Source organism: Anabas testudineus, chromosome 5 (assembly GCF_900324465.2).
Source record: "Anabas testudineus chromosome 5, fAnaTes1.2, whole genome shotgun sequence".
NCBI lineage: Eukaryota > Metazoa > Chordata > Actinopteri > Anabantiformes > Anabantidae > Anabas > Anabas testudineus.
Window position 1 is genome coordinate 751,096 of NC_046614.1, and position 25,549 is coordinate 776,644.

The 25,549-nt window shown below is 41.7% G+C and overlaps 2 protein-coding genes across 3 annotated transcripts; one reads left to right on the forward strand and one right to left on the reverse strand.

Moving 5' to 3' along the window:
• Positions 1–146: 146 nt before the first annotated feature.
• mfsd4aa (major facilitator superfamily domain containing 4Aa) lies at positions 147–11,558 on the forward strand. The gene is made up of 10 exons (XM_026344563.1): positions 147–752; positions 1,918–2,116; positions 2,210–2,464; positions 3,963–4,092; positions 4,191–4,306; positions 4,683–4,856; positions 6,405–6,552; positions 7,459–7,529; positions 7,978–8,098; positions 9,445–11,558. The coding sequence occupies exons 1-10, from the start codon at positions 520–522 to the stop codon at positions 9,480–9,482; spliced, it is 1,485 nt and encodes a 494-aa protein (XP_026200348.1). The 5' UTR covers positions 147–519; the 3' UTR covers positions 9,483–11,558.
• elk4 (ETS transcription factor ELK4) lies at positions 9,881–24,306 on the reverse strand. 2 transcript variants are annotated; one of them, XM_026344566.1, is made up of 7 exons: positions 24,115–24,306; positions 20,760–20,856; positions 18,471–18,685; positions 16,277–17,050; positions 15,676–15,915; positions 13,592–13,711; positions 9,881–13,498 (listed from the first exon to the last, which is right to left on the reverse strand). In XM_026344566.1, exons 3-7 carry the CDS (start codon positions 18,675–18,677, stop codon positions 13,400–13,402), a joined length of 1,440 nt encoding a protein of 479 aa, XP_026200351.1. In that variant the 5' UTR covers positions 18,678–18,685; positions 20,760–20,856; positions 24,115–24,306; the 3' UTR covers positions 9,881–13,399. The 2 variants fall into 2 exon arrangements, with proteins under 2 accessions (XP_026200351.1, XP_026200350.1); XM_026344565.1 differs by lacking the exon at positions 20,760–20,856.
• Positions 24,307–25,549: the final 1,243 nt, after the last annotated feature.

The window sequence follows — 25,549 nt, forward strand, 5'->3', positions numbered from 1 at the left end:
GGTGAGATCAGGTTTCACTACACACAGGTGTGTGCAATCACTACTTACTGGTTACTGCGCTGTGTGTGTGTGTGTGTGTGTGTGTGTGTGTGTGTGTGTGTGTGTGTGTGTGTGTGTGTGTGTGGACTGTCCACTCTGTCCACTCTGTCTCAGTGTCTGCATGTGATCCCAGACTGACTCCATGATGTGGACATCGGGACTCTGTGGGACTCAACCCGTCTGCTCCTGGCCTCCGTGTTTCCGGGTTCGTTTTCCTTCTGAGTCTAGTTCTTTATTTTAAAAGAGACAAAAACCGATCCGGAACCAGTGTGAAACAGGGCGGGACCTCGGAGCTGCAGCCAATCAGCGCCCCGTCCGTCAGTGTCTAACAGGCACTCAGCTGGAGAGACGGAATCAGTCCGGAGCTGTGTTTACTTTCCTGTCTGGCACTTTGTCTTCGTGTGTAATCCAGCTCCACAGTTCGAGTGTAAATGAGCAGCTGGCAGCTCCCTGGAGTTCAAGCTCCCCTGAAGGACCATCATGAAGCTGCTGGAGGAGCGGATCTGGAGCCTGTTTCAACGCCACTGGCGGCAAACTCTCACCTACTGGAGCGTGTTCTTCAGCTTCGGCCTGTGCATCGCGTTTCTGGGTCCCACCATCCTGGACCTGAGGTGTCAGACCCAGTCCACCCTGCAGCAGATCACCTGGGTGTTCTTCTCGCAGCAGTTCTTCCTGATGGTGGGCAGCAGTCTGGGAGGACTCTTTAAGAAAACGTGAGTTAACACAGAAACTGAACCTGGTCAGGCTGTAGACTGAGAGTATATTCAGGGGCCAGGGCGCATTAACAAACCCTAACACATGTCTGGTAGGTATCTCACACGTCCAGCTGTAGAACATACCAGTGGATTTCCATTTGCTTCATGAATCAGATTAATACGGACTCAGTCAAGTCTGGCTCTGCTTTTTCTTTATTCACTTCTATTTTTCACAATGAGAAGGACGTACAGGTCCATACAGTCTGTGTTCACATAGCACACGTAACTTATTTCCTCGCTTGGTAAAGTTACTTCATGCTCGTTTCAGGATCATGACCAACGGTGTGTTAATACTTCAACTTGGGTTTTAATAAAGTTACAGGAAGAAAAGAAAGAATCACAGATTTCCAACTGTTGTTATTAGTTCTACACATAAAGTGGAAACAATCCTGTCTTTCCGTCTAGTATTCCCAGGTTCAGTGGAAAAATGTTTCTTCTGTATGATGGGAAACCTCCATCTGCTTGTATGGTTCATTAGACACAAGACCAGAGCTGCGTGCCCACTTGTTGTTCAACCAGGGCTGTAGGCGTTTGTACCTACTGTTGTGGAGATCCAGGTCGAGATCTTTGCTAATTTAACATCCATCGATTTTTATTAGACAATCATTTTGGGAGATACAACTCAGAGATAATGAAACTGAACCTGTTCAGAGTTTGGTTGGTGGCTACAGTCCTGCTGCTCAAGTTTCAAATGTCCATTTGAAAGGCAAATTTGTTCCATTCAAATGTGACACAGTAAATTAATCGTCCTGATGATGACTGATTGGTGCTTGATGTTTTTATACCGGTTTCACACTGTTGAACATTCCCTTTGAGAAACCAGCAGTGATCTAGTACAAGGTTAAAAGGAGAGTGGAAAGCTGGCAGCAAAAAACGAGAATAGAAGGTGAAGATAAGTTGGAGGTGTACCAAGGCTTGAGGGCTGTGATAAAGCTACTGGGTAAATAAAGGTTAGAGAGGCACCAGAGCATCAAGGTGACTCTGCTGCAGTAACAACAACCTGGAAATCCCCTGTGTAAGCTGCTCTGCGGTGAATCGTACTGTTGGTTTGTTTAAGAATGTGGTTGACAATAAGTTGAATACGTCTGAATACATAGCATAACGTGTCGCCTGTCTTCTCCAGACTCCTGTCTTCCCTGTCCGCCCTCTTCTCCTGCACTCTCATCATCTCTCTCGTGTTTGCCATCATACCGCTGTGTCATCATGTGGTACTGCTGTCCATCGCCATGGCGCTCGCCGGCAAAGCCATGGGCGTGATCGACACCATCGCCAACCTGCAGCTGGTGAAGCTCTACCAGAAGGACTCGGCCATCTTCCTGCAGGTCAGGGAAGGGGAAACGAGAGCTGCAAGCGTGTGTGTGTGTGGCTAACATATCTCCCACTGTATAATCTTCTACCTTGGTGTTTCTCTCCAGGCCCTGCATTTCTTCACAGGCCTGGGAGCGCTGGTCAGTCCCCTGGTCGCTGACCCTTTCCTGGCAGAGGGAAACTGTGTGCTCGGCGCCAACTGGACCGTCAACTCGTCCTCTTCGTCAGACCTGCAGCACCTCCGTAGCAGCCTGGTCGGTCAAGGAGCGCCGCTACACAACATCTCCCAGTATCCTCTGCACACAGAAGGCGTCGTCATCACCAAGGTGTCCTACGCTTTCTGGATCATGGCTGTTATCAATGTGAGTTAATGTTAGGACTACGTGTTATGCTAGGTTAAGTTATTCTTCTTTTTTACTGTAGATTAGTGTGGATGGGATAATGACAGCAGCTCTTGTAGCTTCAGGTTAGACATAAAACCAGGTGTGGCTGTGTGATTTGAATGAGACTACAGATAATATTATCCTGAAATAAAGCCAGGAGACAGATTAATGTTTACCTTGTGCTGTTGTTTGCCTTCATTTTCTTGCCAAATAAGTGTGACTAACCTGTTTTTGTTTTTTATCAAATGGAATTACAGGCAGCACAGAAACTGTCATTAATTAGTTTCAAAGAATCTAGTTCACATGCAGAAATCTAAACTGCAGGTTGCTGAGTAGCCGGCACGCACAACCCCATATCTCAAGAACATGTAGTGCACACGTCAGTGCACACGTAAGTGCCTGCAAATCCTTATGCACATTTTATCTGTGTTTTTCTTTCAGAGTGTGAAGCATATTTCAGTAGAGAGTAGAGCAGAGCACAGGAAACGGCACTTTCAGTACTGGTTTCTGTCGACTGAGCCCCTTTTCAAATGATTTCTTGTTAATAGGGGTGAAATTAAAATCTGTGCTTTTTATCCAAAGCCTTGGACTTACAAGGGTGGGCAGGGTAAACGTGAGGAGGTCCTGCCTTAGGACCCCTCCTGGAGGTAGGCTACATCAGATTGAACCCCAGTCTCCCACATGGAAGGTGGTGATCTTACCACTACACCAACCAGCCGCTACAGCCCACATAGGCTGTGTTCACATTCATTGGGGATCATATCATTTCGTTGACTTGAATCATCAGTCTTTCACTCTAAAGGCTTACATTCCGTTTACACTTGGGGCGTGTGGCTATTATTACCAGCTTATAATACAGTCCAACTAAAGCAGCTGTTTTCATAGTAACATTGAAAGCCAACGCGTATAATTACATTTGACTATTATCTAAACACCACCGTGGATTTAGCTGGTGATACTGACTGAGGTTTAGACCCGTGGGCCGACAAGAAAAAACCAAACTCTGCTGCAGCAGTTGTGTCATTAGGATCTGCAGAAGAATTGGCCAAAAATGTTTTTTTTCTTAACTATATAAGTGTCTCATGACGAGGTTCTTCTGCACATCACAGTCATCCAAATGGAATTAAACTACACAAGGACATTTCCAACAATTGTGCTCTTGTTCTCATTAGATTTTTCTGAATTATTTGCACAACTTTCCACCTAAACAGAAATAAAAAATAAAATAAAAAAAATAAAAAATCTCAGTAGCTGTATTTTTCTGGTTGTGGTTGATCTGTTTTAAGCAGAGGGTGAAATAAGACCGTGTGGATTCTACTTTTATGAGAAACAGAACAGCTGATGTTAATAGGATTCAAGATTCAAAAAATGGACACAACAAGAGAGAGAGAAACAACTGCAACAAGCTGTCGCTCAACCTGTGCACCAGTCATTGTTCATGGTTGACAATAGTCTCTTTGTGTGTGTGTCCTGACAGCTCCCTGTGCCTGCAGTAGTGCTCGCATTGATGTACCATGAGAGACTGCTGCCTTGCTGCAGGAACAGTCCACGTCTGCTGGACAGGGACTCTGTGTCTAGCAGGAGTTCTGCTGGGGACAGTGGCCACGGTAATGTGTGTGTGTGTGTGTGTGTGTGTGTGTGTGTGTGTGTGTGTGTGTGTGTGTGTGAGACCATGCCAAACCACTCAGTATCCTTGTCTCTCCAGGTCATGGCAATGTGTTTTTTTGCTGTAACCTTGCCAAACTCCGGGGTCGCCCGGCTACTTTCTTCATCATCCATGCTCTGGGCGGAGCCATCCTCTTCATAACTGATGGGATAATAGTAAGAAATCCTACTTATCCTAATAAAACACTTTAAATAGTTTCTTTTAAAGAATTGTAGACTAGTTACTGCAAATTGTATCAAACGTCCTCCTCCTCAGCAATAATTCATCCCACTTGAATATCCGACATATATTTGTAATAATGTGAACTGCACTGTGGGAGAATATGGATATTTCTATTATCCATAAACCGGATTAAAGACAGTCCTTTAAGCTACAGAACCTACCGTAGTAATCTACTAATAGCTGCCTGTTTTTTAGCAAATACAATGCAAGCATGGACTGCTACTGGCTAATTCAGCCTACTTTCAATGGTGCGAGTTTCTATTTAGATTTTTCACTATGATGCCTTCCTGCTGTTGTTCTGTTCTGCAGGGCTCCTACGCAGGATTCGTCTACACCTACGCTGTCTCCCCTCCTCTGCTGATGGGGCACAAGACTGCTGGCTGTCTGGACAGTATATTCTGGGCATCCATCACAGCAGGAAGACTGGCCTCCATCTACCTGTCCTACAGATACACTGCACCAAGGCTGCTCACCTTCAGTTTGGTATGTGCTACACATGCATGTAAAAGTACAAATCCCCCATAAAATGGGTTTGATATAGAGTAATGACAGGCAGGCGACAGGTGAACATCAGAGGTCACGTACAGTGTTCTTTCACACTACATTGTGACAGACTGACTAACAATTTCTAGTAAATCAATAGCATTCATGCGCAGCTGTCGTACAACAGCTCAAACTAAATATTTGACCTGGGTGGAAATGCACATAACAGGATTAGATTGGATCATTGGGAGGATGATTATTGTCTAACAAGGAGGCCAGGCAGCAGAATCATAAAATAAAATATACTGTGTCGTCATCCTCAGCACTTTAAGAAGCTGTAACTGAATTTACAGTAGCCCGTGATCACCTGTCGACTGTTACTCTGAATGAACAGAAGGTTGGGAGGGGTTGGATGCTGGTGGACTCAGGATGTTTCTGGTTTGTCTGTCAGGGTTCAGCAACACATGACACCATGTATGTCTTGTAGGGACATTGGTGAGGTGGACTGAGAGGTCCATTGAATTCTACTAAGTACAGTAGTAAAGAGAAAACACTGCACCACGTAAAGCACATATCTGAAATGTATTTCTCTTTCTTTATTCTGACTGAGTTTAAATGTTAAGATCTGTAGTTGTGTCACCATCACAGCTTGGTTCAGGCTGTGATGGTGCGAAAACCAAGACCGAAACCAAGACACGAGACATTGCATTCCAGATCTGCAACACGACCCCTCTCCTTCCCAGCCAACCCTCTGCCAACCTGTTTGACACGTCCCAAATCCCTCACGGTGGAGTCTCTGGCACATTAACACTCCCTGACACTCCTAAATTCAATACAGTATCCTGGAAATTGGATATTTCATTGTGTAAGAGTACCTATGACTTTTCTTTATGCCCAGACCTGGGTTGTGAGGCATTCAGACATACAGTACATGGTTTGTTTTTATGTGCCAGTCTGCATCAAGATGTAGGGAATTATTATTATTATTATTATTATTATTATTATTGTTATTATTATTAGAAAAAAGGTGAAAAAAGTGGAATGTCATTAAATTCATCCTGTCTGTTGTTTAAAACAGGACAGCCAATTAAAATGACATCTTTTAGTAGATTTTCTTTATGAATGTTGTTTTCATTTCAAACTAATGAAAGTTATTTGCTTTGAGTTCCTCTTTAAGTAATTTCAACATGCGACATGTTCCAAACTGAATTCTGTTGTATCCCCAGCTACCATCTGCAACAGTTAGATGCTGGGTTTGCACGTCGTGGCCACCGTACCGTAAATTACAGGTGCTCAGCTGGGAGAGGGTTGGGCTGAAAAGCGAAAGGTCTGTGAGGTGATGCCGGATTTTGATAGTGGAACGTCAGACTTTTTTGTGGACACAGTTTCACAATGATCCGAGGACAAAATCATGTTATTGCTCCTTTGTTCTCCACGTGGATAAACTGAAGACAGGAAACATCACTTGCTTTGACAGTTCTGCATCTAAGAAACGGAACCAAATAACATTTGAGAAAAGACGTATGTAATGATTTGCATGTCTCTCAGGTGGGAGTCATACTGGTGCAGTGCCTGTTGATGATCTTCTACACCAGCACCTTGTTTCTCTTCATCGGTACTTGTATGTTGGGACTGTGCATCAGCAGCGTGTTTCCCTCCATGTTGGCCTTTACAGAAGACGTTCTAGACTACAAAGGTGAGGAACCAACTTTATTTAAATCGACATTATGCACAAATAAATGAGTCTCAGCTCATCCACCACTGAAAGATGACCAAATCATCAATGAATAAATGCTGAACAAAATAAATATGTGTAGTAGTGACACAAGAAGTGTTTATTTTATTTAAATAGTTAGAATTGTTATTCTATATTTATTTATTTGTCTGTCAGTGTGATTAGAACCATATACATGAATTCATATGACCTATTATAATTGTTTAAATGATTTTTGTAGGCAGTCATTTAGAAACATGTGCTAATACAAATTTTTGCAATAGGTAATCCTCCCTCACTCATTAATCTAACTGATCTTGTTATCACAGTTTATATAGTTTATGAATAAATAATACATGAAATAAACAAGAGGCTGAGATGGAGGTAGCAGAGACGAAGATGTTGAGGTTCTCCTTAGGAGTGACCAGGTTAGACAGAATAAGGAACGAGTACATCAGAGGGACGGCTCACGTTGCCTGTGTTAGCGACAAAGTCAGAGAGGCCAGACTGAGATGGTTCATAGGAGACATGTTCAGAGGAGGGATAGTGAGTATATTGGTAGAAGGATGTTGGAGATGGAGCTGCCAGGCAGGAGGACAAGAGGACGACCAAGGAGGAGATATATGGATGTTATAACAGAGGACATGAGGTTGGCTAGTGTTAGGGTAGAAGATGCTCATGATAGAGTGAGGTGGAGAAGGATGATTCGCTGTGGCGACCCCTAATGGGAAAAGCCGAAAGAGAAGAAGATGAATAAATAATACATCTATTATATAAGTCAAAGCTTTTATTTTATTATTTAACATAGAAAACAGCACTCATTGATACACTTGCTGCTGTATTTATTTGTGAATGAGTCGTCTTAGTTGTGTCTCTTGTGTGTTGAAGGGTGTGCCACAACTGTCCTGGTGACCAGCGCCAGCACAGGAGAGATGATTCTTCAGCTGCTTGTTGGATTGGTAAGAAGTTGTTCATGACTTTGTGAGACATACGTGCTTTTATTTGTGGAGAACTCTACAGACTCGGGGTCCTGTACCACGAAGGTACCTTGAAGAACTGAAACATTGGGATGACAGAACTGGAACAGAATAAGAAGCTGTAGAAACGAGTATTGATCTAAAACACGGGATGTTGCATGTTTTTGATCACACTCAACCATTTTGTCTCTGTCACTGACTCCATTCTACTGATTGGTCAGAATTTGGGCTGTTGAAAGGTTTTGATTTGCTCTTCTGATGTGAACCTGCTCCAGAGCAATTTAGCAGGGCAGCATATTACCATGGTGATCTGTTCTGGTTAAAAGGAAGCCAGCTTCATGGTACATGTCCCAGCTGTGGACTGAAGCTGAAACGATGCCATTACCAACGTCACTGTGTTGTGCATGTGTGTGTATATCTCTTCCTGCAGGTGATCCACAGTCAGGGCAGTTACTCTTTCCTATTGACTTCTACAATATCATCTTTCATTGGCCTCTGTCTGTTCCTGCTGCTCCTCTATGTCCAACGCATCCACAGGAAGTGTCAATCAGGTAAACGCACACATCAAACAAATCAGCGAAGAGGCTGCACAACCGTTGTCGTTACGACGTCACATCACATGACTTAATTTGACTTGGAAATGACTTGACTTGGGCTCTGGGGTGCATACACACCAAACCCGAACAGGTGGAGGAGGCGTGAGGCCAGCAGCACAAACGTGTCAGTGCAGCCACAGTGAATCAGTGTGACAGTAATGTGACTAGAATCATGTTGTCCCAAAAGAGAGAGGGGGGGGGAGCGGTGTTAGATTCACAGCGTTAACAGTGAACAGTTCCTTATGTTAATGACCAGTGACCTGTGTGTGTGAGAGACTACGCTCACATGTCACATGTTAGGCTCAGTCCTTGAACTGGCTTTTATGTTAATGAACAGTTCTTCTTTGTGTGTCAACCACATGAGTGGACTTTACTGCTGCTGCTTGTTTTCAGGGCATTCTGCCTTCAGTTTAGTTTTCAGCATTAGGACGTACAGAGTTATGAATTATATTAATAATTTATCCTGATGTCTTGACTTTATTGCTGACTCATGGAAGCTTTTGTAGATCTGGCTGAGAGCCGTGAATGGCTGTCATTCACCACAGGTGTTTTCCGGGGCCTTTTGACCTCATCAGTGTTTTGTGTGTGTGTGTTTTAGGACTAGCACAACAGTTGATTGCTGATTTGGCCGTGCTTAATCTTTTTTATATCTCTCTGATGGATTTGTTTGGGATGTTCAGCCTAATGAAGGATGCTGGTCTTTTTGAGATTTGAAGCTCTCTCTTATTTCTGTTTGGAGAAAGCTTGAGTAAAGATACATCATCATCTGTTCACATCATCTCTCCGATTTAAGATACAAGGACAACATACCATTAAGGGACATGATGAGACATTTATATCTATCAGTCCCTCCCACTGGCCTTATCCTGTCATGAACACTTGTGCGGCTGGATAGCGTAGTGGTAACATCGACTACTGCAACATCGAAGACCGGTGTGCGAATCCCAACTGTGGTCTACCTCTAGTAGGGGTCCTTAAGCAACCTACCCTGCCTTTGCCAAATGATTACATGTTAATGTAAAATTTAGATCCTGGTTTGTGAGAATATTTCTAGTGGCCATTGTACAGACAATATCCCTTGATAAAGATCTGAAGATCTAAATGTCCCCCATTCAGTCCTGGGTTTTGTCACCAGAAGGGCTGCCACTGTGTGCACACAGGCAGAGGCAGGATTACTACTAACGAAGGGATTTGCGTGGGGTCTGTGTTTGAACTAATTTGACAATAGTTATTAATTCTATGTACCATATTCATTTTTAAACATAAATGTAAATATCGTTAAATCGTCATTTACTTCTCAGACTCCTCTAAAGACACAGACCTGAAAGAGAAGCCGTAGACTGGAGCTTCCTCATCTGAGGATCTGTGACAGACCAGAGGACACAGAGAGGACAATGGAACAGGAGCATCAACGGGACAACTAACGTTCCTACATCTTGCTCGGGGTCGGGACAGAAGCTTTATCTTCTGCAGCTGGACTGTCTGACCGTGATAGAGGTCTACTCTGCAACCCTGATGATCAAACTGTTCAATGGATGACCAGTGGTTGACCTAATTCTCTGGCACAATCATCTCTTGCATCACGTTATAACTGTGTTGTAGCTTGATTCAAATGATAATCCCATGATCAAGTATTGCCTTGTCAGTATGAATGTAGAGCTAAAAGTGTTAAAATATGACTCAGCGGTCTGGAAAAAGTGGTTTCCTGGTTTGTTGATGGTCAAACAGTAGCACGTCTCATGTTTAGTTAGAGATCTTTTATTATTGGTCTCACCTACAGTTTATCTTCCATTATTAACACTTCCTCTACACCTCTCGCACATCAATACGCCACTTAAGACAAGTAGCTTGTAAACATCTGAAAAAGCATCAAACAAATAGAGAACTGGACAGAACAAAGCCAAAAACGGTGTGTTATTTCTGTTTAAAACAAAATTTTACATTTCAAGGTAAGTTGAGGGTAAAAGCATCATCCAAGGACACAAAGGAAGAAAAAAGTAAACGACAAGTCCAAGAAGATTTGATGGAGGAGACTTTTAAATGGGCTGTGAGATCATTTTTCAGCTATTTTATAGTTTTTTATATTAAAAGTACTGCAAAAATGCGAAATAAGCAACCAATTCTACTGGGCTCGATTAAATTCAAATAAATACGGTGTGGTAGTGCCTAATTAAAAAGTTTCATCAATCATTTGATATATACCATATAAGATTAGATTTTACTCTGTTTTGTCATATAAAATAAGTGCATAATTGTATCCTCCCTTTGGGAAAATATACATTTCGCAGTAAACAAACATCAACAACGTCATCAAAGAGTCATAGAAAAGCGACAAAATCCAATACTACAGGAACCCCGAAAAATTGTTCGAACGTGCAAACGTTCCATCACAACATCTGCATTTACAATAGCAACACTATATCAAAACACTTCAAATATAAAACATAGATTCCGATTTCTCCCCATAAGGCTTTGAATCCCAAAAATAGCCAACGCCACCACTTGGTGAGGAGGTGGTGGTGGTGGTGGAAATAGACGAGAGGAAACACATGCACAATAGAACAATAGATCAGAGAACCTAAAATAGCAGACTACTAACTGGCCATTACAAAAATAGTAATTAATCTTCAAATTCTATTGGTGTTACAGGAAAATCAAGGGAGATTACACACAAAAAAAGAAACAGGGTTTATATATATATATATATATATATATATATATAGATATATATATATATGCTTATTTACCTTCTGAGTATAACATAAACATATATAAGCAAACTGGAAAGAGACCAACTCTTACAACATGGCCTGAATCAATTTACATGCTATGCATATTAACCCCATGTTGCCGTTTATATGTACAATAATGCATCCTGAAGAACTACTGCAGTACACTGAAGGTGCTGCAGTATGTTCTGTAAGCTGTGACACACCAAGCTGCAGTGCACGCACACACACACACACACACACACACACACACACACACACAACATCCCTGGGAAGTTTTCCTCTAAACTTCTGGGGCTCTGGTTTGGTCTATTCAAAGATATGGTATAAAAACAAACAGGAACATTGTCTCCTAAGTTTTCAATGATAGAACTCCATCCGTGTTTGGGAGGCAAACTTGGGCTTGGCTGTGGTAAGGCACCGTATATTGATGTGATGGACTGCAAGCAGAGGGGCCAAATGATGAGTACAAGTGAGCTCCCAGCTGGGAGATATGCTGGTCATCCATCCCTGGGTTTGAAAGTGACACATGTAAACACACACTAGCCTGTAATGAGTGTGATGTACAACAGCCATGTTTTAAAGCACAGCAAGGTGGGATCTACCTACCGAGTCTGTGTCTTATCTCTGACTTATGGCTTTAAAATCATTTACAAACAGGTGTAAACCTTTGATGGCTGGAAATCTATAGAGGAGAAAAAGAAGGTGCTTAAATGCTGCAGAACATTTCTAGTCCCCAGGATTAAAGGTTGATGGGTTTCAGATGGCTAAGGCGAAGCAAAGGCAAAGGTCACGGCTAGACTGTTCAACTGTCTAGTTAATAAGATTCAGAGGTTCGGACTGAGCTCAAAAGAACTGCACTGATACTGCAAGCAACACGATAAAAAAGCCCATTCATTTACAGGAAAGACAACTGAGATGACAATCAATATAGCTATCAGCTGTGACAAACGAGTCGATCTGCTTTTCTCCCCAAAGCTTAGATGGTCAGACTGATACCACTCTCACATACTGTAAAGATGGAGCTCGAGCCACCAGTTCATAGCATAGCTTAGTGTTTACCCCTGTGATTAGACTGGAAAAGGGAGGAACTGCTGACATACAGCTCACTACTGCAGCAATTGCATTAAAGAGGCATTTTTATATTTCACTGTCACGATGATGGGTGTCCAAAGTTCTAGAACGTGCGCTTCCATATGCATGTTTACATCTGTAAACATTGTAAAGAGCTTTTTGAGGGTCGCTGAGACTTCTTCTAGGCCCCTTCCAAAAACACTAAGCTATGATTAGGAATACAACCATCATCAGTCCCTACACGGACCACCATCTCTGAACATAGTACACCGTTACACCAAACACATCGGATTAGCAGTTTTTTCACTGCTCTGCTTGAGGCTCTGTTGCACTATGTGTTTGGAGAACAACAGGCACTGGTAAGCACATTTTGTTACCGTGGGACAGGGCCATGCCAGCTACTTCTTCATTTCCAATCTCTGTGCTAAGCTAAGCCACCACCTGGCCCAGCATTTACCATAAAGATATGAGAGTGGTACTGATCATCTCTAACTACTGGCAAGAAAGCGAGGGAGTGTGTTCGCAAATATGTTCGACTATTTTAACCCCCCCCCAATCTGAAAAACTTCAAATAAACATTGCTTACAGATTATGGCTTCACTTTCTTTAATTCCCGCCTCAAAGCGTACTGGCTGGAGGTAGGCCAGGCAACATTGGCTTTCAGGACTTATCTACTGAATATACCCACATTAGAACTGTTCGAGGCATTCATGGCTCGCCTCAGATTATGGCCACAATAAGACACACAAGAAAAAAGTCCCGCTGGGCATGGCTATAGTTTGTCATCATTTCAGAGCAGCTGAGGCAAGGCTTGAACTTGAAGCTCGAGTTGAGAGCTAGGTAGAAGAGAAAAGAGTAGCAGGTAAACATGCAGGTTAAGAGGTTAAAGTGCTACCCTTCAACAAGAATGAACATTAGGGACAGAGCATAAAAAGAAGCAGAGCCATTGTGAGCAGAGGAGAAAACTATGTAGGAGCTGATGAGAGAAAGTGTCTTTTTTTGGCAGTAAAACAGTTGCACATGATAAGGAAACTCTATAAAAGGAAAAGACTGTGATATCTGCAATCCCACTGGTCTGTGTCCAAGTGCACAGCAGATTGTGGCTGCTCAGGGTCTAATCCATATGCATCGACTGTTGCCATGGAAATCCCTCCCTCTTTCGAATTGTTGTGACTGAGGATCCAAAAAGCCAGACAAAATAAATCCATGCATAGAGGCAGTGGCATCAGCGTCTACGAGTACACAACAGATGCCTCAGGGTGCACATGCTATGAAACAAACTGAACGTGTTGTCCATCAGATCCTCCCTCCACACAGCAGGCTGTAGTGTGAATTGCATGGCAGTGTACATTACAGCACCAGAGTGATGGGTAATGGTGAGGACTGAGCTCCCACGTGATTGTCCAGGATGTGGGAGCAAAGTAAGGAGCTGTCTGTGGGGGGGGGATTGATCCTATGTCTTCTGAGGGTCTGGTGAGATGGGGCCAGGGGTGTTGGTCCCGTCCATACTGTGTATAGGGATCTGGAACTGGGGGGTGAGGACTGTTGGAAACTAGAGCAGAACAGAGAGGAAAGAGTTCAGGTGTTTTACACAAAAACAGACTCACAGGTGCAGAGACAAAGTAAATATCCTTTCTATAGTGACCTGGAATAGGTGGGCTCCCTGACGCCGTGTGGCTGGGCTGAGTGGAGCAACAGGACTGAGTGTGCTCCAGAAGTGGATGTTGGACAGCAGTGGACTGGGAGTCAGCAACAGAGTGGGAGTCTGAGCAGAAAAACAAACAAGTCAGTGTCATTGAATGCAGACACATTAATTCTTCAGAGCTGAATCAAGAGCCTAGACCATTGTGAGCATTTCCTGTACACTTGTGTGTGAAAAACTCAAGGTGAATCTGAGTGGATCATGTGGAATTTGGAGCTAAAAGACTTTGAGGAGCAGGTACTTTGACATAACACAGAAAATAAATAGAGAAGATGTGGGAGGACATGATGTCCGACCACTGAGTACACACAGATATAGAGTGCACCTATAGCTTCATGTTGATCAGCTTAACGTTACCAAAAAAAAAAAAGTATATAAAAATCTTTAAATTCATGATCTAAAATCATACACAGAAACTTAAACCACACTAATTGAAATATAAACATTAAATAAGGCAAATTGCAACCAAAGTACTTTTTTGTGTTAGCTTTTGATTGCTGATATGTGTTTATGCTTCTTTTCCTCCTTTGCTTTGTTTTCATCAGTTTTCATTTGCTGATCCTGTTTTTACATGGCTTAATGGCCATTGGCCAACTAGCATATGACTGACAGCTTGTATCTAGGCAACATTTAGAACAAAATCGGCTGGTGCCATACGTTGCTCCGACTTGTGGTGTGGTGAAATATAGCTTCATGGGATACTAAGTAATTAACAGGCTTTTTTCCCTTGGTATAGCCTCAGTTAAGTTGTACTCGGCTCTGTCTTAGAAAACTTTGTTCCATGGTGTACTAATGTAATAAAGTCATTGTTTGGAGTTAATAGGTTTATATAGCAGGACATCATTCCATTCATTTTGATTGTCTTACTATTGCTGAAGCACTTACCAGTATCACAGAATGATATATGCAGTTCATCATCAGTTAGTTAAATGTAATCACAGGCAGGTTTTGCAGCACTGTCCCAGAATTCTTTGCACTACATGCCAGAAAATAAAAACTATCCATATTTGCATAGCACTGCTAAATATTTCCTGTGCTTGCCAGTAAGACTGACCTTATCAGGCATTAGCTACAATTCTCCTGACATGACTTGTAACTTTGTGTGCAATGTGCAACGTTATATAATCATCAGAGCAAAAACTACCCATTCAACCAACAAGCTCCTTATTATAATCTCTCACTTGTTTACACTACATCCTAGTCTATTGCTGGTTCATCTAATATCACATTAAGTACTTTCCTTATGGCTTTGATGAAGTCACTTTTCATGAGCAGTTCAATTAAACACAGGCTTCACATAGCTAACTGATAACCAGCCTCATGGTATTGGTTTTCCAGGCAAACTGCTTTTCAGTTTTCCAGGGTCATTATTCAATTGGCAAAGGCAATTCAATATGTGAAATTTGAAAATGCATTCTGCAATTGGCAATTCAATTCTCAATTTTTTTGAATGGAAAGTTGGTGTCTTTATTCAAATGGCAACTCATTTTGCATTTGGTAATTTGGTAATTGTAAATTCAATATAAAATACCCCTTCAGCCCTCACTTTCTCTGATTAGATGTTTTTAAAACAGCTAAACCAGTAGCACTTCATTTTGCCGTGGATATTTGGTCTCTTTATTGGAATGTGAGAGTGAAACAGCACCGCCAGTCTAATGCATTTTCATTAACTTGTTACCATCCTCTCTTCATGTGTCAAAACTCAAGTGAAAATGCAATCATCAGTCATTTCTCTCATCAAGGCAGGTCCACACCTGCATCCGCCCCCACTCTGCCCTCTGATTGGCTAACTCTAACCCTAAGCTAAACAAACCTAACCAATGGGGGTAACAACCACAATCAATAAAGAGTATTGCATCACACATCTCTACTGTCATTCCACTCTTCCCTTGTATTACTGAATATATCATAACTTGCAAACTTGTATCACTATCAAGAGTTCTGGTTCATATTTGTTCACTCAATCTGTTGTAATGTGATGTAAACATTCTGTTTACAGCTACATAGTTATTAGAGCATGCTCTTACCTGTAGCACTGCTGGTGTGAGAGAGGCAGTAGGTAGAGAGGGGCTGCAGAGGTTCATGGGGGAGAAGTCAGACGTGGTGACCAGCAGAGCTGGAGGACTAATCTGCAGGACTTTTGGTGGCTTACGCGTCTTTCCTGAGCTCTGAATGCTAATTGTTGTGGAGCTGCTCACAGAAGATGAACTGGTTTCAGTGTCCACCAAACTGGTCTCATCTCCAGGCAGGCTGATACCACAGTCCACCTTTTGGACAAAGAGGTTTCATTTATTTAAAGTTCATTTAATCACTTTTGACGTACTCATCTCTCATAACAGAGTCAATGCACCTGAAACATAATGTCAGGTATAATTAGAGCTACCATCCAAAGGTTTTTCTGTTGCCGATCACTCTGAGTGATATCGGAAATAAAAGTGACTAAGTAATTCAGTACTGGTTGTTCTAATTGTAACACTGGCTGATAAATGAACAGCAGCATATATTAAGCAACTACACATAATATATAATTGTTCTGATGACATTCTTGTTCTTGTAAAGCTTTTTTTTATTATTGTTTAGTTATTTAAGCAGCACTGTTTAACATGTTTCCATGCACAGTATACTAGCCTTCTCTTGTTGCTGAGTGTTTGTGGCCTCTGGCGCCTGAGCATCTGTAGGCTGAGATGATCCAGACTCAATGTCGCTGTCAATCACCAGCTCCTGGGAGGAGTCGGGCACTAAGCTTGGTGTTGGGCTGGTCGAGGGCAAGTCTGATAAACTAAAAGCTGGTTCTGATGGGCGGATGTGTTCAAACGAGTAGACAGACTGGGGCGGCAGGGAGGAGTGTGTGCTGATTTCTTCGGCCCTCTGGTGTGGAGCTTGCAGAGGTTCCAAATGGTTAGGCATCAGAGTGGGCTCTATGGCAACCTGAGGAGGAGGTACTGGTGATGGCTTTGGAGGGGTGTTTCCAAACTTGATGACCGATGACAAAGCAGTTGGCTGTTGTGGCTGGGGTGATGCTTCCTGGCTCTGGCCTAGGACAGTGAGACCTCTCTTGTCAGCCATCTTTTCTGCTGGATTCTCTAATTTAATGGACTTGAAGAGCTGGCGTCCATTTTGTAGCGAGTTCAATGTGAAGGAGGTGTACAAGCCAGAGTGGATGTAGTCGTTACGGTTTGACTGCTTTGTGCCAGAGCCCAGAGCCACAGTACTACCTCCTCCTTTGGCCCTGTCACCAGACTCACCCTCCTGTAGGATGCTGTCTCTTCTTGTTACAGGAGGGATGCCTCCAACACCAATATCCCCTCCATCTGTTCTGTTAGCGGCATCTCCTTTCAAAATGTCAGGATAGGACACAAAGCGATACACAAACTTCTGGCCATTCACCTTCTTTATGATGTTCTGTAAGACACAGAAAACCAAATGCACAACAAACCATGTTACTTTTGTTACTTCACACTGTTGGTGAAAAAGCTACACCACTACTGTCTAAGCCAGAAGCACACAGTGAGAGTGAGAGAAGACTTCCCTCTACTAAAAAGGTACTGGGAGCAAAAAATAGAAAAGTGAAACCACAGAAAACCCTTGTGAGTGGGACAGCTCTGTCCTTCCTGTCTGTACCAAACTAGCCGCCACTAAAGCTGCAGCCAAACATACCAGAGCAGCCCTGCCCAGAACGCCCACAGGATCAGGCTGTGCTTCTGACAAACCGCAAGCAGAGAGAGACAGACAGCAATGCCACTAACCAGGACTTCAGCCATTCTGAGATGCAATTAAGTAGTATTTTGCTATCTGCTGGTGCACCTATCTAGCTGTGCATTATAATTTGCTGCAGTGGTACCACATGATAACTTAATAATTGTTACTGAGAAAGGGTACGAGAGGAGGATTATTCCCTCTGTACATCACACTACTCGTTGCAGTCTGTATCTGGAGTGAGATGATGCAGAGCCAAACCACAGTGTGAGATGACTGACTGCACCAGCATAGTTTGTGACAAAGTGTACATTTTCAGCTGCTGTAAGAAGCACAAATGATGCTCTGCCTTCTTGATAGTGGAGCCTATGGAGTTCTATTTGTATCATAATCATTGCCACAGTTTTCAGTGTGTTCATTATAGTGTCTGTTAAAACCGTAACGCTTAATGGTTTTGGTTACAGTTGGAAAATCAATTCAGGAGTAAAAAACAACACAAAATAAAATTAAGGAACACATGAATTCTCTACAATGTACTGTGGTCAATCCAACAGCCAGGGGCATGTTTTTCCAAGCTTGAGGGATGACATATTATTTTAGTTGTGGTCAAGTCTAATTCATATTGTCTGCATCTCTGTTTCTGCAACAGTGTCCATGATGTAAATTTTGTCACCTTCCTGGTGCGTGAGGGTTAGGATGGACTTTGTATATATGCTGTCTGTGTGCCCAAACATTTGTGTCTGCAGTGCCAGACAACAAACTCTATGCTCATTTCATATATTAAACATATGTAAAGTTTATTTCAGTTTCCTTAAAACTGTTCCTGAGAAGTGGTTACACACTTTATGTGGTTCAGTCAAATAGCACAAACAAAGGAGCTCTTCTTCTCACTGTTGCTAATGTGCAGGATTTGTCCTAATGTTTCGTAATATGCATGTGTAAAAGCTGGTCCTGTGTGTATCTGCAATTGTACTATGAATAGAATGAGAGTGTCCATTGGAGGGTAAACAGAAAGCATGAGCTGTCCTTTAGGACTTATGTTTAGTGTCTACTGTCTACTATGATATTGTAATGCTCAAGTTTAGTTGGATTTCTTCAATCTAGGATAATGAGCTGCTATCTTTACCTTATCATAGTAATATCTAAGAGCCCTGCTGAGTTTGTCGTAGTTCATATTTGGCTTGTTCTTGCGGGCTCCCCACAGCCGAGCCACCTCCTCCGCCTGCAGCAGTTTGAACTCCCCTTCCTCATTGGTCCAGCAGATCAGCTGCTCATTACTGGAATCCAACAGAAGCTGGAGAAGGAACTGCCACAGCGTGACAGAGTTGTCCATGTCTCTCACTGGAAAAAAAAAAAAGAATAAATAAATAAATAAAAAATAAGTGACGAGAAAAATGTTTAGGCTCATCAACTGCATACATGCTGCTCACAGTGTAACATTGTGTCCCATTATCCCACAGAATATCAGCTGGGGCATAATACTGTGGGTCAGCTCACTTTATTCTGACAGTACAAAGTGCTGCAACATGATTCTTGTCTTTGCTGCAACTCACCACCTTCAGTCAACCAAATAATTGGTGCTCCAGAAAACAGCATATGTATTAATAGCAGAAAACAGACACAAGATGCAGATTGCACAAAAACTGTTATTTTTACCTGATGGTCGTCCAAAATGAGTGCTGGGCAAAAATCTTGTGTAATATTTATCTAACAGCCAAAGAAATAGGCTGTTTTGCAGCACCCTGTGCACCATCTGGTGCGAACACTATTCCCTCATGTGGTCTCCACATTCCAGGATGATAATGCCTCTGTACACCCTGCTGAATAAAGCCAAGTGTGGTTTCATTAACAGCTGGATAAAGTCAAACACCATCCAGGCAAATCCCTCCATGGGGATTTCTGCTGCATGAAGTGAAAAGTGAATTTTCACCTTTTGCATCCCACTGTGAGCTGAAGTGAGCATGAAGAATTAAAGTATAGTCATCCTCTCTCTGGAGTTAAGGGCAACAGTGACAGCTTTCTAAAAAGTTTGAGGCTGTTCAAAAGGTAAAGTGTGGCTCTACTGTTGTTAAAATATTGTCATACAGCTACACATGATGTCCAACCGCTCATGTTAAGCCACTTACTGAGGAACAAGATAATTACATTTTTCTGTTAAAAACACCTCTCAGATGTGTCACGATAATGTGGCTACAGACTCAATTCTTAGGGCCAGACATCTTGTTTATAAAAAAATGACATGCCACAGTGTATACGTAATCATATAAATGAGCAATCATATAAATAAGGAACATACACTGAGGAAAAATGTTCACCAAACAAGAGTATAAATTATTAGTGATTAACCTACTGTTGATCATTGACTAGGGCTGCTACTGTGGCAAATGAAAAACAGAAACAATTTGAACAAACAGTCACAGCAGGGTCATTGCTCAGTTGCTGTATTTTGGTGAGTGGAGACAAACAAAGAAATATTAAATCCCAAAGCTTGGGAGTATGCAGGAAAAACTGGTTAAAAATAATAAAACATTCATTAATAATAATTCATTAATGCCCTTGGGGAAACTTTTGTCCACAGGCAGACACATTTAAACACCAAGCATTTGGGGTTTGCAACACTATAACATGTGGCTAGAAACTGGGACTGGAACCACCAACCCTGGAGTTTGGAGATGACTGCCCTACTGGCTAAGGTTAAGGTCTGTTCAGATTAAAAATAGGTGAAAAAAGGAAACAGGCTTCCCCTTACCTGACAGAATCTTAATACATCGTTCAAAGCGAGTTGACACAAACACTGAACAACATTTATTCAACTTTATTCACCCTATAACGTACATAGCAAGACCAGCATACCTGTTGTGCTAAAACCTTCAATCAGACAAAACTTGTTTGGGTTTTTAAAACTGCTCGCTGGACATTTTGAGCTATCATTATGGGCCCTGTGATAGACCTCCTATAAACCAAATTCTGAATCAATTATTCAAGAACATAATTGATAGTATAATGAGAATTGTTAGTTCCAGTATCATCAACACAGAATGTATTACTCTTGGATATTTAGCACTTTTTAAACGTCTTATTCATGCCTGTATTTATCTATATTCAGCTACATTCCATTTTTAAGAACTAAACTAGAAACTACGTGATTACAGTCTAGGTATTTCATTATCCAAGAGCTATTGTCTGTCTTTGTCTTGAAAAATAAACACCAACCAAGTGATGATGAACGTATTTTTATTCCATTGCGCTAGTTGACTTGTTGAGGGGCTTTGCTGCAGTCTTTGCAGGTTTTCAGTATGATAACCTATGCCAAAAGTAAAGGCCCTAAACACCAGTGGGACACCCACACAGGTGTTTTCACTTTGGCTCTCAGGTTTGTGTGGGCATGTACTCAACATGTTGAACTGACACTTACCTCACTTGTTGTTGCACCTTTCAGATTGGGACACTGAATTATTTTAGGTATGTGGTGTTTTGGAAATTCTGCAGACTCCCAGGATTACTGCTCCCATCTTCGATTTGAAAAAAAAAAAATGTGATCACCCAAACCAAGTTAAACACCTTTCTTATCTATTGAGTATTATTCCCTAAAGCAATTTACAGCACAGAACATGTTCTGCAGATCATAGATGTGTGAGTTAATACTGTAAGTGACAATGAGAGAGAGCCCAAAAGTGTGATCAGTGTAGGTATAGATGTACAGTGTGGGTGGATATTACAGAAACCTGAAACAACTATCAAGTGTCTCAGAGAGCAGGCCACTCTTTGTCTTTAGAACAGCTTCAGTGCTCCTTCTCCTGCTGTCTCTGTTAATCCTGAAACTCTGTATTTGAACATGAGAGGAGGAAAATTATTTCCCAATAGAAGGTTCATTGGTGTTTAGAAAGATGGTTGAGGCAGTCATGAACAAAGAAGTCTTCATTTAGCTTTATGGTAAATGCTCAGACCTTAATTCTACCTCATTTTTGCATTAGTCCTGCTGTATTTGTGTTACCAAGACAAATGTGTGCTTCTATTAGGCATTTTTCACTGCTTACTGGGTGTTGAGTGAGAGTATCTGCAACATGTTTGTGGCCGTCTTTAGATACAGACCAATCCATTCCATCTGAATACATTTGAAAGTAAAATAAAAAAAATTAACCTTTAAGATTTGCATTACCTCTGCTGTGCTCTTTCATAATTTTGAGATCACTATGGCTTCAGTTCAGCTGATGTCTGACACCTCCTACTGGAATACAGGCCGTTTCCAAGGGATCCCCAGAGTTCGCTGTCCTTTGTTTTTCTCTATCTAATAAAAGGTCTATCCCATTTTCTTGATGTTTGCCTGCAGCGCACACTGCCAAGTGTGCTTTGGCAGTTTGCTTTCCTCTTCTTCCTTTGCGGGTTCCATATCAAAGCTCATCTGGTGATGTCTGATACTGATTTTTGTAGCATGTGCCTAATCTATCTCTATCTACTCCTTACAATTTTCTCTTCTGCTGCTAGTTGTTGAGTCCTCATTGACAGATCATTACTGTTAATCTTATTTGGTCAGTGGATCTTAAAATTTTTCTTAGGCAGCTGTTATTGAAGGTTTGCACCTAATTCATTTTGAATAAAGCACCAGGTGTATAGCTTTGTATTTTTCCTGTAGATATCAAGTCCTACTTGTGATGAGGCTTGCCCCGCATTTAGTAGCTTACCATTTGATGATAGCTGTGGACAGCAGTGCAAATTTATCTGCAAAGTGTAAAACATCCTGTTGTGTCCACAAAGTCACTAAGGATTAGTATCATTTAAAATTTCCTATACTGCTAACTTTACAAAATCTACTTTCTTTTAACAGCATCATGTTTCTTTCCTGCTAAACACAAAGAAACTCTTAATTTTATTAAAATAATTCATTGGTTGTTTTTTTTTTTGCATATTTGATGCTTTTCTTTCATTAAAAGTTAAAACAAATATAAAAACACTGCAAATCCCATATACAAATCCCAAAGATGCTATTACTTATGACAAAAAAGCATAAAATATGAATCTTTAAGAACTGGCAAATGTTTATCACAAAATATCTCTAACTAATGTTGTGTAATGTGGGCCTGCAACTAAAGATTTCAATCTTGATTAATGAACTAGTTTAGAATCAGAAAACATGAAAAAACTACTCGCTCAAAATGTACTAAAACCCAAGGTATATCATATTTTGTCTGACCATCAGTACATAACCACAAGACATCTAGTTTACTCTTAAAGAAGACAAAACCAAATCATTTCTTGTATAAATGACAAAAATGACTGCAGCTCTTTTGTAAAGACTGAGGCACTACAATGAAGTTTGAATTATACAAATAAAGATGTATGATGATCTCTGATGTTGAATACAATAAGTGCTGCAATTCCCAACAAACACATAACACAAATATATTATATTGCAGGGTATCCCCTCAGGAAACTGGTTACTAGTAGCTTGTACCAAGGTATCAAACAGGGACTGAACAAGCAGATTCCAGCTAAATGTACCCCAATCTATTGCACCTCCCCCATCAGCTTTTGCAGTCATAATGATGAATCTTAAACTCAGACCAGATAATCTTTCGTCAGTTGTCTACAGACTGCTTCTTAGCCCACTGCAAACACCTTTGCAGACCTCCTCTAAGTGGCTGTCTGCTCATGTAACTAGATGAAGGGTTACATTTTGCGGCGCAAGCCTTCTAACATCACCAGTGCTCCTCTATGAATGGCTGCCTCCCACATCGCAGATGTTGTGATGAGATGTCTTGTGTTCTGATCCAGTTATAGAAAACCATTTGAGATTGACGCTATTGTAAAGGCCCATCAACTCCAGTTGTCTTGGTGATAAAAAAAACAGCCCTCCTGTCATCCTCAATCTCTTTTTTTATTCAAAGTTTGTTAGACAAAGCTTAGAGCCCACTCTCTATAATCCGATCCAGCTGTGCACGCAGACACACACACACATTTACCCATTGGCACCATACAAAAGTCCCATCTCCCATTGTAGGCTTTCTGGCCTTCACAAGCCAGCTACTAAGGTTTTTTCGTACCATCTTGAAGTGGCACACAAAAAATGCACTGTCAACAAGTTGAAATACATCCTGATATAACTCCCTATGTGTTTTTGTTTTTTTTTGCTATTTTGTCCACTCCATGTCTCAGGCTGGCTTTGACTTGTGCTGTGTGGCTTGTCAGTATCTGTCAACGCTTGTGTGTGTGTGTGTGTGTGTGTAATCTTCTTATTGGGACGAGTAAATCTGCCCTGACTCATCCAGACCTGCTGGGCTGGAGACACACCCCCCCACACACAATCTGTCCCGAACAGTTTTGTTAAAACTGCTGAAAATAGGACATAAGTGCTGCCAGGGAGGAAAGATTACCGGTGAACGTTATGTAACCCAACGTCTGACATGATCTGCAAACGTTATCTACGGAGCACCGAGATAACGAGGTCACATCAACCATAAACCTCGATCATAAGGTTTTCATCATGCGCAGTAACTCGGAGTGAAGGGACTGCTTCTACTGTCACAGAGCCCGACACCCACACAGACGACAATAAAAGACCACTTGTTGATGAATAATGTTAGTTTCCTTACAGCCAGTACGGGCTACCCGGGAATTTAAAGTTGCAGGGTGTGAGCTGACATGTTGATGTGGTGTTAGCATGTGTGTCGAAGCAGCCGAGGACACAAACAAACCAATCAAAGCGTTTTCATTCCTCTGCTAGCTGTAAGTTAGCTAACGTAGCTTCACGTTAGCCTGCCTGCTAAGATTACCTCGCTCGCAGCGCCCGAAGGATTTCCGAGTCGTCGAGCCGCGTCGAAATATTCCCAAACCATTGCTGGAACGTTTTCTATACAGTCCTAACTCAAGAAACAAGTTTCAAAGTGACTGTCAAGCAAATACCTAAACATAAAATACATTAAACTGCGTTTGGCGTCTACTGACGATATATCCTCTCAACAGGAAATAATGTGGCATTCACTGTCCCTCGTACACTCGATACTATCGGATTGTTTTCCAGCTAGGGCGTTCGCTGGAAGACATAAAATAAACTTAGGTTTGTTTGCAGGCGGAGCTATTTAAGATAGAAATTATGCAAAATATGGCTAAGATAGTTGAAAGTAACAAAAGGTGTTCAATTATGCATTTAATTCATATTTTCAGAGTATTAAAAACGTGACGACTAAAATGGAACATTTAGATAAAAATACGTTAATATTAAAAGGAAAATTCTTTACGTATTCGGCCCTATTTTACTTGATAATTCGATTTGCTTGTTTTTAACTGAAACGTTTCATCTTAGCATCTCTTGCCAGCAAAGATCCCCACGTTTGTATAAGTCGGTCAAAATTCCGATGCTCACCGAAGCCCAAAAAGGTGTCACCGTAGACTGAGATCACTTCCTCTCTTCTTCTCTGGTCATGGTTTAATGTTGTGTTGTTACTACGGAGCCTCTTAAGGGTCACAGCAGTCACATTTAACCAGCACTGAAGAGCACGGATTGACTGATTGAGACAAACTACAGCTCCAGATGATTCTGATAGTCCACAAAGTCATTTTGGTCAAAAACTATATGAATCTCTCAGTAGAGCTAGGCAGAGAGGTGGTGGACAATACAGTACACCGGCCTCATCCAGGGACAGCTGGGTTCAGCTCCAGCATCCCGGTGACCCACAGTTCACTGTAGCTGCAGGTGATCTGCCACTCTGGCTGAACCTCCACTGAGTAATTCATTTAGTGTTTAGCCATCATCAGCTGTTCAAGCAGCCTCGTTAACTGTGTCCATCTTACTAATCAGGTTACATATATGTTAATACACTGTTATGGTGAAGTATACAGGTGGTACCGGGGATGCTGGAGCTGATCCCTGTAGATCCCTAATTAGATGGACTTGAACTATGTCTGCGGATCAGACTAATGAATCTGTATGATCCAAACAGTAAGTCCAGTCAGGTTATGTTAATACACTGTCACTGCTGGTACAAAACAATTGATATTGGGGGATAACACAGACTTTTTGGCATATTAGGAGATGCATTTATTGATAATTGCTCCTCTCAAAAGAGCTCTAGTAGGATACACAGGTGCTCGGCCACTCCACATATAGATGTTTAACCATCAAGAACTAGCAGGTGCAGTCAGGAGCATATGAACACGTCTGTAGTCACAATCCACAGGACCGTTTCAGATCTGAGATCTACAGGGACC

Excerpts from the sequence above, each read along its gene's own strand:
- mfsd4aa (XM_026344563.1), top strand. The coding sequence starts at position 520 with ATGAAGCTGCTGGAGGAGCGGATCTGGAGCCTGTTTCAACGCCACTGG. Across the intron at positions 4,857-6,404 it reads GGCTGCTCACCTTCAGTTTG|GTGGGAGTCATACTGGTGCA; the intron begins GTATGTGCTACA and ends CATGTCTCTCAG. Across the intron at positions 6,553-7,458 it reads AGACGTTCTAGACTACAAAG|GGTGTGCCACAACTGTCCTG; the intron begins GTGAGGAACCAA and ends TGTGTGTTGAAG.
- elk4 (XM_026344565.1), bottom strand. The coding sequence starts at position 18,677 with ATGGACAACTCTGTCACGCTGTGGCAGTTCCTTCTCCAGCTTCTGTTG. Across the intron at positions 17,051-18,470 it reads TTAGATATTACTATGATAAG|AACATCATAAAGAAGGTGAA; the intron begins GTAAAGATAGCA and ends TGTGTCTTACAG. Across the intron at positions 15,916-16,276 it reads ACACTCAGCAACAAGAGAAG|GTGGACTGTGGTATCAGCCT; the intron begins GCTAGTATACTG and ends TTTGTCCAAAAG.